This window comes from Gracilinanus agilis, chromosome 5 (assembly GCF_016433145.1).
Source record: "Gracilinanus agilis isolate LMUSP501 chromosome 5, AgileGrace, whole genome shotgun sequence".
NCBI classification, from domain to species: Eukaryota; Metazoa; Chordata; class Mammalia; order Didelphimorphia; family Didelphidae; genus Gracilinanus; species Gracilinanus agilis.
This window is the reverse complement of record NC_058134.1, coordinates 41,655,086-41,673,861: the sequence shown is the minus strand read 5'-3', so window position 1 is coordinate 41,673,861 and position 18,776 is coordinate 41,655,086. Positions and strand designations below refer to the sequence as shown.

Below are 18,776 nucleotides of genomic sequence, written 5' to 3'. Positions count from 1 at the left end.
TGAAAAAATGAACCTATATGTGGATGGTTGAGAATTGGTACATAACTAAATGCCCCTTCTAGTAGAACCCTGCAATAAATGAGTATTACTATCAGTACAACTATGGCTTCTTAAATAATATTATAGATGAAATCTTCTAAGTCCTAATGGGATCTATAAAAATGATGCATATTCATAAATACAACTTAACAGGGCTTTTGTCTTTCTTGCTTTTTCAAAATGGTGGGAGGGAAGTGGCAGAGAAAGAAGGAAGCTTTTCATTGATTAAAAAACAAAGAAATTTTAATTATAAAAACAAAGAAAATTGACCTTCCTTCTTTGCTTAGGAGGGGTCTTTGGGTAGAATGTATATATTCTCTGATGTGGTTGTTGTGTTGATTGACTTTGCTGAACAGCTTTTTCTCCTCTTTTTCTTTTTATTCTTTGTTAGCTTTCTAACTGATGGCACTGTTGGTAGGGGATGGTAGACATATGTTTGGACAGGGAGATAATTTAAAAATAAAACATTTCAGGGAGCAGCTGGGTGGCTCAGTGGATTGAGAGGCAGGCCTAGAGATAGGAGGTCCTGGGTTCAAATCTAGCCTCATTTCTTAGCTGTGTGACCCTGGGCAAGTCACTTAAATCCAATTGCCCAGCCCTTGTCTCTTTCCTGACTTAGAATTGAGACACTAAGACAGGAGGTAATAGTCTGATTAAAAAAAAAAGTCATTCCTGCACTTTCTCAGTACTTAGTTTAGTAAGAACAAGAGTGTGTGTGTGTGTGTGTGTGTGTGTGTGTGTGTGTGTGTGTGTGTGTGTTAAAAGCAATTTTGCAGAAACCAAGCTACTTCCGCACTGTAAAGTTTTATATCCTGAAAATAACTAAGATTCTTTCTTACCTCTTCAGATTTGAAGGCCTGTTTGGTATGTGTGTATTTTAAAAACCTAGGGAGCAAAAGCAAATGACCTATTAGATTTAAAAATTAAATTACATTTTTAGTTTCTAAAGGAGATTTATTTTTTAATATAAGGAATATGAACAGGAATGCAATCATAGTCAATTCATTCATCGATCTTATAAATAAATGAATTTCAAGTTAACATAAGAATCTAATATACTGTTCTAATAATATATTTGGATAAATGTGCATCTTTGTACCTTGCAATAGGAAGTACATTGGATCCTGTATACATCATGATGAAGAAAAATGCTCCACTAAGATAAAGACGAGGTAACTGTGGATTATCTTGCATAATGTGGTACAATAAAATGGCCACCTTCTCAACGAGGATAGGGTCAAAAGTCATCAGTAGCTAAAAAAGACAGAATTGTTTTAGTCAGGATTATGTTATTCATCAGGTTCATTTTTAAAAGCTTAAGAAACCCTCATAATCAAAAGGGAATTTGTGAGTGGTCATTAGAAACAAGAGCAGCTTTGGAGATTACCTTGGTCTGTTATCTTTCAATATGACTGACAGCTTTGTTGTGTTCCCTGTAAATACCAACCAAGGCATCCCAGAAATATGTTTAGAACAAACATGCTTTTTGTTATTGTTTTCTGGACCTGTGGGCACAATGGTTCTTGCTAATTTCCTAATTTGAGAAGACTGGCAGTTTGACAAGAAACAAGAGGAAAGGGGTCCATCCAGGCACCAATTTTCCCTTCAAAATTATTGTAACCAAGAGGGTTCACTTTAGTTAACATATTATCCATTAGTTAATAGCTCAATCTGCAAGAGCAGGTAATAATTTACTATTATAAGAGTTCCTGCTAGGAATTCTGAAGAAAAGACTGTAAACTTTAAGGGTGTCTTGAGTATAGGATATCCCTGAAAATTCTGTCCTATAAACTATTAATACTTCAATTTATTCTACTTTCAACAGAGTGGCAGAGCAGACACAAAACTGGACTGGAGGCAACATCCAAAGTGTATCTAAGATTCTTATTAACTTTATGACGTTGGCCAAGTGACTTAATCTCTCTTGGCCTCAGTATTCTTATATGTATCATAACAGATCATACCTCATGAAGCTGTTGTGAGAATCAAATGAAATAATGTATATAAAAGTGCTTTGTAAGTCTTAGAGCACAACAAAATAACTGAATTATCACTTAATAAACAAAATGTTAATTGATTTTTATCTCTGAATATATGACAAATAAAACAAGTACTCGTCAAGTTGACTGTTAGAAATAAAATTCACTGATGATATATTTGTTACTCCCAATACTGGTTTCCAACTACCACTAACAAAATGATTACAGGTTAACCAAAAAAGCACTGGCTCCACAGAGTAGGGAAATGGTGATCAGAGGAGGTAGTACTTGTACAATGTTGCCATGCTATTTTCCACATGTAAAGATGCTCATTCCCAAAGATGGGTGGCAGAACCTACCAGAAACACCCAACCTCTGCCCTAGCCACAGAGGACAATTAAGTAAGAAAGAACACAAATGCTTATTCTAATTCTTTGAACTCTGAATAGTCCCACTTATTCAGAATGCTGATCATACATAAGGATACACAGTTAAAACCAAATAATCAAACTGGTTAGCAAGTTGTAAAGTTATCTAGAACACCCTCAAATGTCAATGAAAGACAAATGTTATTTAGGACTCAAGACTGTCTCCATACTGATTAATGTAGTAAAATGAAGACTAAAAAGTTCACCTTTAAATATTCAAAGGGGTGAAAAATCTCAATATTTTCATTTAAAAACACCATATCTGCCTCGTGACAGAGGGGACCCAACATGCAGAACCAGAGCTACATTTTTGAACATAGCCATGCTAGAATTTGTTTTGCTTGGCTACACGGGAGAGACAAGAGTTTTATTTTCCTTTGTTTCACTTGAGGTAGTGGGGAAGGAGAAGGAAGAGGTGGAAAGAGAAAATAAATGCTTTTTGATTAAGGAAAAAAACATTAGAAAACTTACCTGAATAATATGGGGAAGGCAGGTACTGTCTGACAATAACCGTTTCACTCTGGGCAAAGGCCTTATGATGGCATTATCCTGATCCCTAAAAAGCATATACTGGAGTCAATATTTAATCCATTAGATAAAACTGATATTTACACAGCATACATCACTGTATTAGGCAGAAAGTGTGTGACCTTACTTTTTTTTTAAATGAAGACTAAACTCTCATACAGCTGGAAACATGATCAGGTATTTTCATTTAATCTACCTGGCTGCTTAATGGGACTTCATTTCCTTCCATAAGACTTCCCTGCAAAACAGTACCCTAAAAGAGCCAAAGACTCTTATTTATTATTTAATTGATTATTAAAATTGGTGCTGTCCAATAAACAATAAAATTAAATGATTTTTCCAATGGCTGTATCAGGTCCTAATGGCAAATTTAGACTTTATCAATCCTTGATATTTATTATTTCTCAATCCATTCCATTCACTTCAAGAATAATTTATATGTATAATTTAGAAAAAAAAGTAACAAGGACCTCAGCTTTTATCAAGTGTATTTGAAGTATGTTTCAATAACATTTCCTATTGAAAAAGTTTAAACCGCGGAAGAGACACATTACACTCATTAATCTAGAGGGCAAGAGCTGAGCCAATATGTACTTGCTACATCAATGGTGATCAGTCTTGATCAGGGACAGGAGCAAGAATTTATCCATGTCAAATGACTGACAGAGTTTAAAAGAATTCTTATAGGTTAAGAAGTTTTTACTTTCTTGCTAGTGTCTGCCCCTAAAAGGATGTTACTACTTTAGATCATGATGCAATTTTTAAAAGCTTGCTTCAAAGACTCAACAAGAAGTTCTGTGGAACTGAGTGTGGCTCTAGAACCATACCCATGTGCACAAAAAAGAATGGCCAAAGTATCACTGACTCAGATGTGGCAATATCACTGTAGTCTTTTTACCTGCTTGGAAAATATCCGCACATCGTGATTAACATGTTGAGTATAAGTGTAGCAAGATCAGTTTCATTCAGCACGGCCTGTCCAGTGGCTAACACACACCATTTAAGTTGGGGAATAACTTGTAGTGGCCGCCATCCATCCATTCCCTGAGCCCAACATCGTGTTTTTGGGGTCAACTGTCCCTTGGTCCACAATTCTTGCATCTAAAGAAATGTTTTGTTCATTACAAATGGAAAATTAAAACTAAATTAAAATCACATACTGACAAATCAACTTGCTTGTTATCTCGCAATAAACTATGACCATCAAATATTTAAGTTTACCACTTTGAAAAATATATTCTTGGGGGCAGCTGGGTAGCTCAGTGGATTGAGAGCCAGACCTAGAGACAGTGGGTCCTAGCTTCAAATCTGGCCTCAGACACTTCCCAGCTGTGTGATCCTGTGCAAGTTATTTGACCCCCATTGCCTACCCTTACCACTCTTCTGCCTTGGAGCCAATACACAGTATTGACTCCAAGATGGAAGGTAAGGGTTTAAAAAAAAAATATATATATATATGTATATATATATATATGCATATATACATATATTCTTCTGCTCAGATGCAATATGATCTTTCTTGTTAAGAAGACATCTAGATTTTAAAAAACAGCATTCAACTCATTCAGTTACTGACATTGGGATCCACCCTGTCATTCCTTCTCCTTCTTGGTTGCCATGGCCATTATCTTGTTCTTCTGCCCTCATTTTATACTTGTATTACTCTGGTCTACTGGATTCTAGGCTGTCACTTCTTCAGTTCCATTCTCCATCAGTTTCCTAAACTATATTTATCACAACACTCTTCTAAAGAGAAAAAACACATGCTCTTCACAATCAGACTCCAACACTCTAGGAGCCTCTATATCCCAAAGCAACTGGAACTTCCTTGACTCTATGAGTCAAAAGAGTTTTCTCACTAGGCACTCCCACCCCCAGCCCAATGACAGTGAACCTTTTAAAGACCAAGTGCCCAAATTGTAACCCTCACACCGCATATGAGCCCCCTGCCTTACCCAGAAAGAGGAGAGAGGAAGTGCTCCCAGTGGGCAGCTGGGCAGATGATGTGAGAAACATCTTCAGGTGTGGTAGAGAAGAAGGGAGCAGCCCACTCCATCATGTCACAGGTTTGTGAACATGGCCCTAGCCTTTGCTCTGGATACTTACCTCTTCCTGAAACGCCTTCTCCCTTCTCACCTCCCTTCTCACCTCAAACTCATCGTATTTCACTTTGTTTGCAAAGCAGCTGGAGTACTACTTCCTACACCAAGACTTTCCTGATCCTCCCAACTGCTAATGCTCTACAGCTCTCTAAATACTCAACATTTTATTTGTATTTATTCTACAAGCATGTCTTCTGTGGTATAATGTAAGCTCCATCTTAAACTCAACATGTCCAAAACTGAGGACATCATCAACTTCCTAGTCCCTCAGGCTTACAATCTAGGAGCCATTCTGGACTTCTCCCTCTTCCTCTTCACCCATATCCAGGTTGTTGCCAAAGCCTGTTGATTTCACCTCAGCATTCTCTCTCCAATATGTCTCCTCTCCTATGACACTACCTCCCCCCCTTCCTTGCACAGGTCCTCATCTTCTCACGTCTCAAATGCTGGAGTAACTGCTGGTGGGTCTGCCTGCCTGGAGTTGCTCTCCGCTCCAATTCATCCTTGGAGGTTCAACCACCAAAGTAATTTCCCTAAAGCACAGGTTCTAGCCTATCACCCCTCTCCCCAAATAAACTCCAGTAACCTCCACTCATCTCCAGGATCAAATACAAACTGCTGTTTGATATTCTAAGCCCTTTATAACCTACTCCACACCGATCCTTCTAGTCTCCTTACACCTTACTCCTTGCCATACTCTTCAACCTAGATAATCGAATCATGAGTCAGATGATGTTCAGGAAGGCCAACGGGACTTAGGAGCAGACCCTGAGATCACTTATTAGGCAAGTCACTTAACCTTAAGGAGCCTCAGTTGCCTTATCTCTAAAATGAGGGAGTCAGACTGGACAGCTTCTTAATTCCTTCTTCCTATGTACCATATTCTTAACTTCCTGGCCAGTGTAAATGAGTTGCATCTTTCCTTTATTTTTCACTTTTTTCCTGAAATCCAATATCACTTATAATTCCTACCACACAATACAGCCCCCTCGCTTTATACTGTCCATTTTCCTACTATTTCACGTATCTATCATGTCTGTCAAAGTAGCCCTAGCTAAAGCTCCTTGAGAGCATCCTACCTTCTGTATTTCTCACAGCATCTAATTGAAGGGTGGAGCTAGGAAAGTCAGTAAAATGCATTAAATTTCCAATTTATATTTTAAACGTCGGTCTTCAAACAGAAGCACTAAAACGAAATTAATGTTAAATGAAAAGATTTCTTATCTAAAAGGGTAATATACATGACATGAAAGTTGGATTCTATAATATTAGAATGTATTAAAATGAGATGTTTTTAGAGTCAATTCTTTATCCCAAAGCAACTGGAACCTCCTTATAAGGTCCCTATGAGTAAGAAATAGCTAAGACTGGAGTATGGCTCTTTCTAATATAAAGTGTGGATGTACTTGTCTGTACCCCATAGTTAATTAAATGATTTTTAGACCCCAACACTGCTTTGACTTTACTTGTTTATTTTATTAATAAATAAAAACCTGAGCATGTAAATTCTACTACCCAAATTTCAGAATTTCTTACTACTCTCTGATGACAGGTAAATTCAATTTCTCTCATTGCTTCTCTGAAGTCCTTACATATTTCCATCTATTTCATATATGCTATTATGATAGTTCTTCACCTTTTCTTTTCTTTCTTTTTTTTTTTAAAAAACCCCTACCTTCCGTCTTAGAATCAATATTATGTATTGGTACCAAGGCAGAAGAGTGGTAAGGGCCAGGCAATGGGGATTAAGTGACTTGCCCAGGGTCACACAGCTAGGAAGTGTCTGAGGCCAGATTTGAACCTAGGACTTCCCGTCTCTAGGCCTGGCTCTCAATCTACTGAGCCACCCACCTGCCCCCAAGTTCTTTACCTTTTCTAACTGGTATTCAAATTTGGAAACCAATGAGGCTTTCTGTCACTAAGATAAATGATAACTAACCCTAAAATATTATGGTCACAAATGAGAATATGGCACAAATCACACTCTAGCATGCTTCAGTTAAAGACACAGAAAATGGGGGCAGCAGCAGTCATCTCCTATGAAGAGTGGCTGATGGAGTTTTTCAGACTGCTACTATTGGTAAAAGGAATTTTCACTTTCTGTGACTGTTACGGCTTGAAGACAAGCTAATCCTGGAAGGTAGCCTCTTTTTATTATTCTCTCTCTCCACCAAAAAAGGTATTTCTACCTTACTGTTAGGAGCTCTTAGAGGACAATTCAGTCTAAGTCTCCTCTGTTGAATTTGGGTTGAAAATCAAGGTAAAGACGGACTTCTGTACTAGCAGCAATGCAATGACCCAGGACAATTCTGAGGGACTTATGAGAAAGAACGCTACCCACATTCAGAGGAAGAGCTGCAGGAGAGGAATCACAGAGGAAAAACAACTGCTTGAACACATGGGTTGAGGTGGACATGATTGGAGATGTAGACTCGAAACGACCACACCAATGCAACTAACAACAATTTGTAAACAGGTTTTGATTCATGACACATGTTAAAACCAGTAGAAATGCGCATGGGCTATGGGGGGGGAGGTGTGAAGGGGAAAGTAAGAACATCAATCATGTAACCATGGAAAATTTTTCTAAAAAAATAAAATTTTAAATGCAAAAAACAAAAAAACAGAAAATCAAGGTAAGGGTTAGGGATAGATGATGGGTTAGATCAGTAGTCACTATTTTACAGTGAGCCTCAAGGATACCATTTATATGGTAACCAAGAACAGAGGAAAAAAAGGGACTGGTATCAGGAGTGGAAAAGGAAATACAGTGAAAAAGTTTGTGCCCTAGGAGGATATTTCCTCTGGTCCTGTTCCTAAGGTGTGAATATTAGAATTATCTGAACAGACTGAGTTTGAGGAGACATGGACTTACCTGTCTCTAATATACAGTGGCCTAACCTTGTTTCTGAGCACCAAATCTGTAGAATTTTTCCGTGATATTGAAACACTACTTTAAAAATCATAATTACAATACAAATGTTGTTACATCATCACCCTTTCCACCAGTGACATGCAGAACATGAGGTTGGAGGTCAGCGTTTTGGGGTCTTGTGGGCAAGGACTGATGCTTGAAGTGTGTCCCCCACCAATTATCTTTATAAACACCATCTTTATGTACCTCATGGAATCCATAGGGGCCACTCCTTTCTTTGTCTGCATTGCCAAAGTACCATTCCTTCTCACTCTCTCTCTTCATATCAGGAGCAGCCTCGAGCACATTGCTCTGAAATTTAAAGAATTAGGGGTTCACAGAATCAAAAAATGCAAATCAGTATTTTTAAAAGCAGCAAAAATGATGAAACCAATCGTGAGATCAACACTACATTCTAGAAGAATTAAAAATTCATTTAATACTCACATTTTTCAAGATTTAAGTTGCTTTCGGTTTTTTGAGTTGAAACTTTAGATTATTACTTTGAGAATTGAACACTCAAAAAAAAAATTGCAGCCATCACATGTCTTTCTAAATCTTAAGTCTCTTGAACTTACAGGTTATATTTGAAACTAAATTCAAAGGCAAAATTATTGCTTCAAGTGAATTCTTTTCTCTCAAGAAATCAAGTGTTTGTAGCAAAAGTTACTGCTTAGAGAACAGATATGACCTAAAAGTTTAAAGTAGTTTTCATCTCTGGCTAAGAGCCTATTAGTTTAACATTTTAAGCCGATAATTTACTTTAAGTGAAAAGTTTGGATGTTGTAATCTCTTTACTACCCTGTCAGAAAATCAACACCTATAAGTTTAAAGTGGCAGCTTATAGCTCATCTATGATGTGTCATCCTATGTGATTCTTATTCATCTTTAAAATTCTAAGGGTTTCTGGATCATTCATTTGTTATCTTTTGGACCACCTAATTTACCTTCCTTTTTATCCGTGACATCCCTTCTACCATTTCTCAAGCATTAGTCTCAAGCATTTGCAACTTACTGGTAACTCTATTTCTCTTTTGGTAATTTGAAATTATTTCCTGGGATGACATACAGTTGCAAAAATCACAACCACAGGCAAACACTGCCACTTAGGCCGCCATCTCCCCTTGAATGTTAGTGGAGACTGGCAACCCTCAGACTGGTAGCCCTTTAAGCTCAGCTTCTATTAGAGAGTAACGCTTGTGGAAAGTGTGCCTGCAGGTGCTATAGTACCCCAATCCCATCCTCCCACAATTCCAACAGTCAAACCAGCTGAAGACCCAGAAAACAATATTTTCAGCAAGGAACTTTGCACTTTCAAATGGTTCATTATCGCCTATAGATTTAGTTTTACTAATGGAATTGACATTACAGATGACACATGACCATGTGAGTTATTGTTGTGACCTGAGGAAAACTGGGCATTTCCATCTGACTTGTAGCTGAAACTCTCTAGTGTTGTGTCTTCCCATCCTTCCCTGGTGTCTAACAGAGTTTTGGGTAAATCAGAAACTTTTAATAGGTGCCTTTTCATTTGTTTATTTGTACTGAAAAGATAGCTCTTCTCCAGGGAGAAGTCTGCATTATTAAAAGCATTCTACCATTTCCCAAGCACAATTCACCCTCTCTTCTCTTCAGATTAATTTAAGAATGCAATTTATTGTCTACCTTCTCTACATTTCCCCAAAATATACATACACTAGTGTATTAACTCAATGACCTGGTCAGTCAAGTGACTTCTAGACCATGGACAGTTTTATTGATTTTAGTTTTTGCTAAATGAATTGCTGACCCTTTTGAATAAATATGAATCACAAGGAGGAGGTCCTGTTAATATTCATCCTGGGGCTTAATACTATCAGCACAATGTCACCTGCAACTAGAACATTCAGGAGATCTCAGTATTCCAAAGAGAATTCATCTTCCCCTCTGGATTTTCTTTAAGACATTATTCATAAAACACTGGAAAGCATTAACATAATGAAGAGCTGAACCACAATGTCTTCACAATTACTAAAGAAAAATAATGAATTCTGTTATTAATACATTATCATTGTCATTAAAGATAGTCATCAGCCCTTATGGAGTCTTTTTTAAGTACACTTAAATTTTAGTGATAAGACAGAGAATTATTACCAACATACCTGTAGTGGTACTGTGGCCCTGTTTGTGTGCAAGTGGGCAAGAGTGAGCAAATCCACCAGGATTCTGATTCCATTGGAATCCATGAGATCCTTTACATTTTTCTGGGGAAGAAAAAAAATTAACAAAAAAAATTTTTAAATATATTATAAAATCAGTTATAAGAGACCTTTATAAAGAATTAATATTATCTAAAAAGGAAACAAATTTTCTAAGATCACTGGGTTTAGATCTGGAAGAGAAGTTGTAGCTATTCCAATCAACTTTTTCATTATATACATCAGCTGAATCAGAAAGGTTAAGCCATATGATTATGATTACAGAAACAGTAAAGCTGCAAACATACGATTTGAACCCAGTTTGGATTCTAAATCCAATGTCACTGGGAAAAATTGGTACAGAAAAACTAAACCTACAACTTCAATTACTCTTCTCAATTTCATGGAAAACAGATGAGAATTTACATTCAGCACCAAAAAAACCCAAGCCTATCTTTCGTGAAGTCAGTATAAATGATTTCATGTTCAAAAATGACAAAGTATTTAAAATCAACACATGACTGAAGTTTCAAATTTTGAAAAATCAAAAATGAAATGTAAGGTCAGAAGAGAAGGTAGAAAACGGAAAGAGCTGTGTGAGCTTGGGTAAGCCACTTAACTGCCATTGCCTAGCTCTAACCTAACCACTCTTCTGCTGTGTAACCAATACACAGCATTGATTCTAAGATGGAAGGTAAGAGTTTAAAAAAAAAAAAAGAAAGAAAATGGAAAGAGGAATGAATTCCATTTCTTCTTCTTCTTTTTTTTTTTTTTTAAAACCCTTGTACTTCGGTGTATTGTCTCATAGGTGGAAGATTGGTAAGGGTGGGCAATGGGGGTCAAGTGACTTGCCCAGGGTCACACAGCTGGGAAGTGGCTGAGGCCGGCTCTGAACCCAGGACCTCCCGTCTCTAGGCCTGGCTCTCACTCCACTGAGCTACCCAGCTGCCCTCCATTTCTTCTTAACCTCTTTTTTTTTACAACCAGTATGTAGGCCTCTAACAATGGTGGTTACTGAAAACACAAGAGAAAAAAGCTCTATTTGGCTTGAAAACATTTCTCAGAAATGCAAATTAAAACAACTCTGAGAAGTTATCACCTCATATCTATCAGATTGGCCAATGTGACAGTAAAGGAAAGTGATAAATGTTGGAGTGGATGTGGCAAAATTGGAACACTAATTCATTGTTCATGGAGTTGTGAATTCATCTAACCATTCTGGAGGGAAATTGAACTATGCCCAAAGGGCTATAAGACTGCATATAACCTTTGATCCATCTATAGGACACGTAGAAAGACAATTATGCACAAAATGCATAATTTGGTGTTCTGTTACAGTAAGTTCATTATGGGCAATAATAAAAACTTCTATTTGTCAAGAAATCATTTCAACTGTTATGTGTGATCTCTTCAAACACTTTCTAAAGGAAAAGCAGATCTCCTTATGGAGCTAAATTAATTGTTTCTAATACTCTTTCAATATGAATATTTGTAAAATGAAATGTAATCCTTGCTCAAAAAGTAAAAAAGTAGGGCAGCTGGGTAGCTCAGTGGATTGAGTCAGGCCTAGAGACGGGAGGTCCTAGGTTCAAATCCTCAGACCAAGGTCTCAGACACTTCCCAGCTGTGTGACCCTGGGCAAGTCACTTGACCCCCATTGCCCACTCTTACCACTCTTCCACCTATGAGCCAATACACAGAAGTTAAGGGCTTAAAACAAACAAATAAATAAACAAACAAACAAAGAAATGAATAAGAAAAGTAGATTTAGAAGAAGGAAAATTAGTCATTTAAAAAAAGTAAAAAATTTTAAGGTAAGTTTTGTTGGGACAAAATAAACAGGGGAAAAAATGCTACTTCATAGAATTTGGAGTTGGGGGGGGAAACTTAGAAGTTAATCATTCCAACCTCAGAAACATTAATAAAATAAATTCCCACTAGTAATTACAAATTCAAAGAATAAATACATGCATAGTTAAAAGTAATTTTTTAAAAAGAGGACATACCTTGTTAAGTATCAGCTTGTTAAGGAAGAGGATCAGCCTATCTCGTTCAAGTCGATCAGTGCACTATTTGAAATGGAAGAGATTCTAATCATAATTTATTTAAAAGTATATTAAAATATCAACAAACAGAAGAAAAAATTAACTTGTTAGAGAACAAGAACAAACAGGACAATAAAGTTACTTTTAAGTATCATGAGAAAATTATACCTACTTGAAATCATACATAAACACCTTTCAACAATGTGACCTTCCATGCATAGGTGAGGTGGTATACATAAAAATAAGCAGTTAACCCCTTTGACTTAGCTAAAATTTTCAAATGACCTTAATCTCATTAACTCAGTAAAACATTTTTCAATTACTGAAAAAAAATCAATTTTTAGCTGCTATTTTTTCTTCTTAAGCCTCAAATTTTAAAGAATACTTAGAAATTTTGCCAATTGCCTTTAAGAGTCTGCCATGTTTTGGTGAACAAGTAAAAAGGAAGAAAAGATTACACTAGGGTTCACCTAAGTATTTCAGATTCTCTGACATTACAGTGAATGTCAGGTTAATGAAATACAGTGCATAAAGCAATAGCTAGAAGACCTGGGGTCTAGTTCTGGCTTTCCCACTTACTATCCCCCTCACATAAACCTAAAAAAAACTAATTGTACTATAATCTTTCCTATTTCACAGGTTGCCAGGACCAAATGGGACAATTATGAAAAAGTACTCTGAAAACTTTGACACACTATACAATTAAACCTTGGCAAAAATGTTTTAAAAGCTATTTAAGGGTACAGCTAGGTGGCTCAGTGGATTTAGCTGGGCCCAGAGATGGGAGGTCCTGGGTTCAAATCTGGCCTCAGACACTTCCTAGCTATGTGATGCTAGGTAAGTCATTTAATCCCCATTGCCTAACTCTCACCACCCTTCTGCCTTATTGATTCTAAGACAGAAGGTAAGAGTTTAAAAATAAAAAGATATTCAAGAAATTTCTTCAAATAATTTTTAGGCAAAGGTATATAGTAGCAAATGCCAAGGTGAATTTTGCTCTGATGACAGAACAAAAATATACCCGGAAAGGTAATAGGCCAGAAAATACAGATCTTAAATACATTAACTCACACTCAATCTCCCTAGTAACTTTTAGGTACAAATGCTATTAAAAGAGAGTATACATATTAACCCATGTCAAAAAACAAAAACGATTTACCATTAACTTACATCTCAACACCATCTTTTATCATTATGTAGCAAGTTTTTGACAAAAAGGACAATCTGCCTAATCTTTTTGTCACGTGAATCTGATAGAGGCAGCTCACCTTGGCGTCAGGAAGATGGGCACACATTCCTCCTCTTACACTTACTGGCTTTGTGACTACCTCTCTTTGCAAAGGTTCCTCACATGTAAAATGAGGGGTTGAATAGGGTGGCCCTAAAGTATCATCTTCAAACTCTAAACTTATAAACTCCATTCCAAATGTACTAGCTTTTGAGTACCTACAATTTAGGGCTTGAAAAGAAGAATCCTACAGTTAATAAAAACCATCAATTCAAGAAAAATAACTCAGATTTGTACTCATTGGTTACCTTTCCCCATATCTACGTAATCTAAAAAAAGGGGGCTGCCTTATGTTATAAAAGATTCCAGAGGATCTAAAACAGAATATGATTGACCAAAGGAAAACTGCAATATGAAAATCTAAATCCAAGTGCTAGATACCTTACACCAAGTTGCACTGTAACAGTAACATTCTTACCCTCTCTAACATTCCAACAATATATCTGGTGTCCCCAAACGGTCCTATTTCCTCATGACATCTGCCATAAACAATAGCCAGTGCTTGCAAACATAAACACTTCATGTTCACTTTCGGGGTGAGCAGGAAACGATGATAGAGCTCATTGAAAAACTCATACCTGAAATACCAAAATAAAGCTCACGATAAAAATAAGCATGAAAATGTAAAGCAAAAATAAATAAAAATGATATCAATAGTGGCTTACGATCGTCTGATTGATCCGCTTCCTTCATTTTCATCCTCCTCTAACAGTAATCTCAGGTAATAGTCTCCTATTTTTATTTCCTCTGCTAGGCAATCATATTTGACCTTTTTTAATAAAAACAAAGTATATGATTTCAGTTGGAAAGAAACTCAAGTGACAGCTGGCTTTCAGTAAGTTCCAAAGAACTGCTTCTTGCAATTCTAACAGGGACAATTCTCCTTTTGAGTGACAATCTCAAAAGAAACATTTAGTCGCTTTTCAGAAAAACATCTAACAAGGCTTAGTATTTCAAATCATTAGGTATCCACTGGCAGGGCTTAAGGAATTTCAAACTGTGAAACTTGTTTTTAAAATAATTCTTTATACCACACAGTTCCAGCCTAAATTTACCTACCATACTGTTTAATGAAATTCTTGGGAAAAAATATATGTAGTTGTTTAAAAGAAGCTTCCCCTGCTCTTATAGGGTGTTTTATGGAATCCTGAATTAAAACCACTGCTCAAAGATAAAACAGAGTAACTAATATCATAGTTTAAAAACAAAAACAAAAAGCTATGGAAATGCATTAGTTTTAACTTTAATTCAATTGCTTCAGTATATCCAAATGATAGTAAAAATCATGAATGTATCCTGATGCCTTCACTAGGATAACAACCTCAGAATTCAAAAAAGTATGTGTACATCTAATGACATCAAACACAACCGCCACTACTACCTTATTTCCTATTCTCCACCCTAATAGTTGAAGAGAATATTACTGCAAGAATATGCCTTCATTTTGTAACCAAATACAAAATGCCATAAAAACTAGAACAAGCCATGGGGAAGAGAAGGAAGAGTTAAAGCATGTTTTGGCAAAGAAGTCTGGATAATGAGGGAAAAAAGATAATGAAAAGAAGAAAACAAAGAGCAGCTAATTAATATGGCAAAAGATGTGGGCAGTATATTTAAATTCTTACTGTCCCAAAGGCTGATTCTTATTCTAATTTCTTTAACTATCCAAATCTAAGACCTGTTGCATGCAAATGCAGAAAGTATTTCAGCTAAAGTAAAGAAGGTAATTCGATGTCATTTCCTCTATTATACTGCACTATAACTACTGGCAAATACTCCCTTAAGAAGAGTGGGTGTAGGGTACACAGTTATGCAAAAGCCTCTAAATAACTTCAAAGTATATTACATTAATTGTTTTGGTACAATTAAAAACCCCAAAGAATAAAAGTTTACCTCAAATTCATGATGGTTCCATGAGATCACATTAGCACTACCAAGTTCTCGGTCTATGTTAAATGCCCTCATTTCAGATTCAAGACAATCTCTCAGTTCTTCTCGTGTTTTAAAGTTCCAAATTAAATTTGACCTGGCATGGTCTTGAAGAAACCTGGGGAAAAAATTTTTAAATAAGTTGGTAAATAATGAATATTTTGACATAAACACTACCAAAAAATGAAACACTGCAACCAGTAACACAATACTGAACTTGATCTATGCTGGTGTAAAAATTTAAAGTTAAAAAAAATTCTGTTAAACTTAGGTTAAGTTTAAAACCATTTAAAGTAAAATTATTAATACTATGCTTTTATCAGTTTATAAAACACTTTCACAAAGCTACAAAACTCTACAAAAAAGTCTAGCTTTCAGAAGTAAGACTTCAGGTTGATACCAGAAATCCTGGTCTGAGTGCTATATGAAACCATAGCCTTGCCAAAGGGGATTTGGAACTGTTGTTCTGGTGTAACCTGAGATGCAAACAGGTCCATCACCACCTAACTAAGTGCAATGTTTTTCAGAAAATCCTCTATCCAAAACAGACAGTACAACTATACTAGTGGGGGACCTCAATCTTCCCCAACAGAACTAGATAAATCTACCCAAAAAATAAATAAGAAGTAAAGGAAACGAATGAAATTTTTGAAGTTAGATTTAATAAATATCTAGAGAAAATTGAAGGAGGATAAAAAGGAATATATCTCCCATTTAGCAGCACATGGTACATACCCTAAAACTGACCATGTACTAGGGCATAAAAACTTCATAACCAAATGAAGAAAAGCAGAACAATAAATGCGACATTTTCAGATCTTAATGAATAAGGTTCATGGAAAGGCAAATTTAAAAAAAATCCTCTATCTAGTGCAAGAACCAGTTAATTAGAAACTGATACAGATAATTGTCTGAAAAAAGTGTGGACAGCTATGGTGTCAGTATTCAGCCTCATGGAAGAGCTGTACTCATCAGAAAGGTCCAAAGCCCAAGTTAGTTTGAGGATTCCCTAATTGTAAAACAAAAGCTAATATGTATGTTAACCTTCCCTACCTAGAAAACTCTCTCTCTACTGTGGCCCTAGGTCAGAGCTAAGCACTCACAAGCACCCAATTCTACTTAAACTCCTCAAAGGGTTAGACCTCATGGGTACCAAGAGAAGACAGGAAAAGGACACTGGACTCTCTCATCATTAATATGTGGTAACTAACTAGCTACTTGATTTTCTGCCTACTATTTATAGAATGAAAAGCATCTGAATTACTCTTAGTAGAATGATTGTAAAACTACTTCATATTCAAATGTTTTAGGAACTCCTAACAGTCAAGCTGTAGTCAGATAATTCAATGGTTAAGTCTTTGTGGAAGAAGGGAGAATGCTGAGCTCTTTATTAGGTTATAATAATGTTTCTGGTCTTTAGGGAGAATATTTCGTTTTCTTTACACAGCATTCCAGCCCCAAAGTCCCCTAAAACTTAGCATACGGTTTGGCCTACAGAAAGTATTTAAAATAATCTTCAGTTTACTGAAACTTTTCTCTTTCCTCCATCCTCAACAGTATGGGCAATCATTGGCACTGACTAAAAGTTAGTTAACTTGGATACTTATCCTCGGTTTGGTACTATTTGCTAACCAGAGCAATTTCAGTTTCTCCACTTCTTAAAACAGGAAAATAATTGGTCATCTCCCTACTTTGTGAAGAGAGGAAGGACTTTTATAGGGCTAATAAATGCTAGCTTTATTATAAATCTTAATGATATGGAAGCTTCAATAATTGTTCCAATTCCTAGTTTAAAAAGCATTTTCGTTTATTATTAAAATATATCTACAAAGCAGCAAAAATATACCAAGAAAAAGCTTTCAAAACTTACCAGCTATGCTGACTTAATGTGTTTTGAAAAAACAATCTGAAACTTACCTATAATAGAAAAGATCCCAGTTTGCTTCAATTTTTATTCTCTGTCTTCTCTTTCTAAGTATTACTGGCTTTTGATTTAAATTCTGGAAGAAAAGGAAATTAAAAAAATTAAATCACAGCCAAATCTTGTGATACTTTGATAGCATCAGCTAAATTTTCCCAGACACACAAGCGTACATATTTAAATGTACATTTTACCTGAGCACTCAGCAAAGTGACTGTCAAGTAGTTACCAATTTTTTAAAGAACTTAATTTGAACAAATTGAAAACATTAAAATGATAATTTAACTTACAAACAAGTATCACAAGTAAAACTATAACATGATTGGTGCAACATTTTTCAACACAGAAATAGTGAATTAAAAAATGGACTGTCACTAAAAAACAAAATTTTTAAGTTTTATTAGGCAGCTACTAATGAAAATTTGCATTAGTTTAGAGAAATAAATTATGCACACATGTTTGCAAACAGTTAATAGGAAGAAAACAAAAACTTAAAAACAAAAGCTACTTAATTTTTGTCTGAGTCAAGAATATTTGAAGTTATGGAAGTGAGGGACCAATCTCTAGCAGACATAGCTGAAGTGAGACTCCACAATACACCAAGACAAAGAATACCAGAACAAGACTCCACATGCCAGGCAGTTTTAAACAACTGACACAAAATACAGGAACTTAAAACTCACCATATTGTTTCTGTCCTGAATATGTTCAGTAGAAAGAAAAAAAAAGAATATTTAAAGAAAAATAAAAACAAGAGAGCAGGCTAAGATATGATGAGAATAACAGCTATTATCAATATCAATATATAAATTAATTTTAATAGGAAGAACAAGGCCAATTATTATTAAAAGTAAAACTTGTTCAAAGTAGTTTAAGGAATGATGTCATCTCACTTTACTGGAAATTAAATTACACAAAAATCAATTTTCAAGATTTGTTTTATTTTTACACTCAAATTACTTTGTAAAGAAGTAAGAAATGCTGCAGTCTAAAATTTGAAATCCATATTTCCCATCTGCACAATCTAAAAATTTGGCCCTGGGTATTATCCTAGATTAATAAGTGACAGGTATATATTAAGATTATATGAATTATTATATGAGTACATACTGATATCAAATAACAAAACTAAGAAGTCAAAAACTTTATTAAGAATTAATAGTCATTCACTAATCTTTCAAACTTCTACCAACTTTAGCTCTAATAAAGTTTCATTCTTTCCTACCCTAAGTTCGAGAAATGTTTCATTATCCTATCTCCAAGTTAGTGTTTATTTCCCTCAATTTTCACAAATCTGTGTGAAGTGCAAAATAAGAAATTTCTCTACTCATAGAGATGTTATGTCTCATATGTCAAACACAGAAAGTCGTCGTCATCATCATCATCATCTTGATAAAAGAAAATTGCAGAAAGCAGTATGGATCAA

General features: G+C 35.6%; 1 protein-coding gene across 2 annotated transcripts in view; it reads right to left on the bottom strand.

Annotated features, from left to right (window-relative positions):
* The window catches only part of DNAJC13 (DnaJ heat shock protein family (Hsp40) member C13), a 109,967-nt gene that overhangs the window by 50,552 nt on the left and 40,639 nt on the right, over positions 1 to 18,776 (bottom strand). The window contains exons 20-31 of one of the 2 annotated variants that reach the window (XM_044679431.1): positions 18,034 to 18,048; positions 17,347 to 17,429; positions 15,394 to 15,547; positions 14,166 to 14,269; positions 13,919 to 14,078; positions 12,174 to 12,236; positions 10,132 to 10,233; positions 8,198 to 8,302; positions 3,873 to 4,075; positions 2,918 to 3,002; positions 1,139 to 1,293; positions 879 to 924 (exon numbers count right to left, since the gene is read on the bottom strand). In XM_044679431.1, the coding sequence (XP_044535366.1) occupies positions 879 to 924; positions 1,139 to 1,293; positions 2,918 to 3,002; positions 3,873 to 4,075; positions 8,198 to 8,302; positions 10,132 to 10,233; positions 12,174 to 12,236; positions 13,919 to 14,078; positions 14,166 to 14,269; positions 15,394 to 15,547; positions 17,347 to 17,429; positions 18,034 to 18,048 (1,275 nt within the window). The remainder of the gene's footprint in view (positions 1 to 878; positions 925 to 1,138; positions 1,294 to 2,917; positions 3,003 to 3,872; positions 4,076 to 8,197; positions 8,303 to 10,131; positions 10,234 to 12,173; positions 12,237 to 13,918; positions 14,079 to 14,165; positions 14,270 to 15,393; positions 15,548 to 17,346; positions 17,430 to 18,033; positions 18,049 to 18,776) is intronic. The other variant, XM_044679432.1, reaches the window with a different exon arrangement.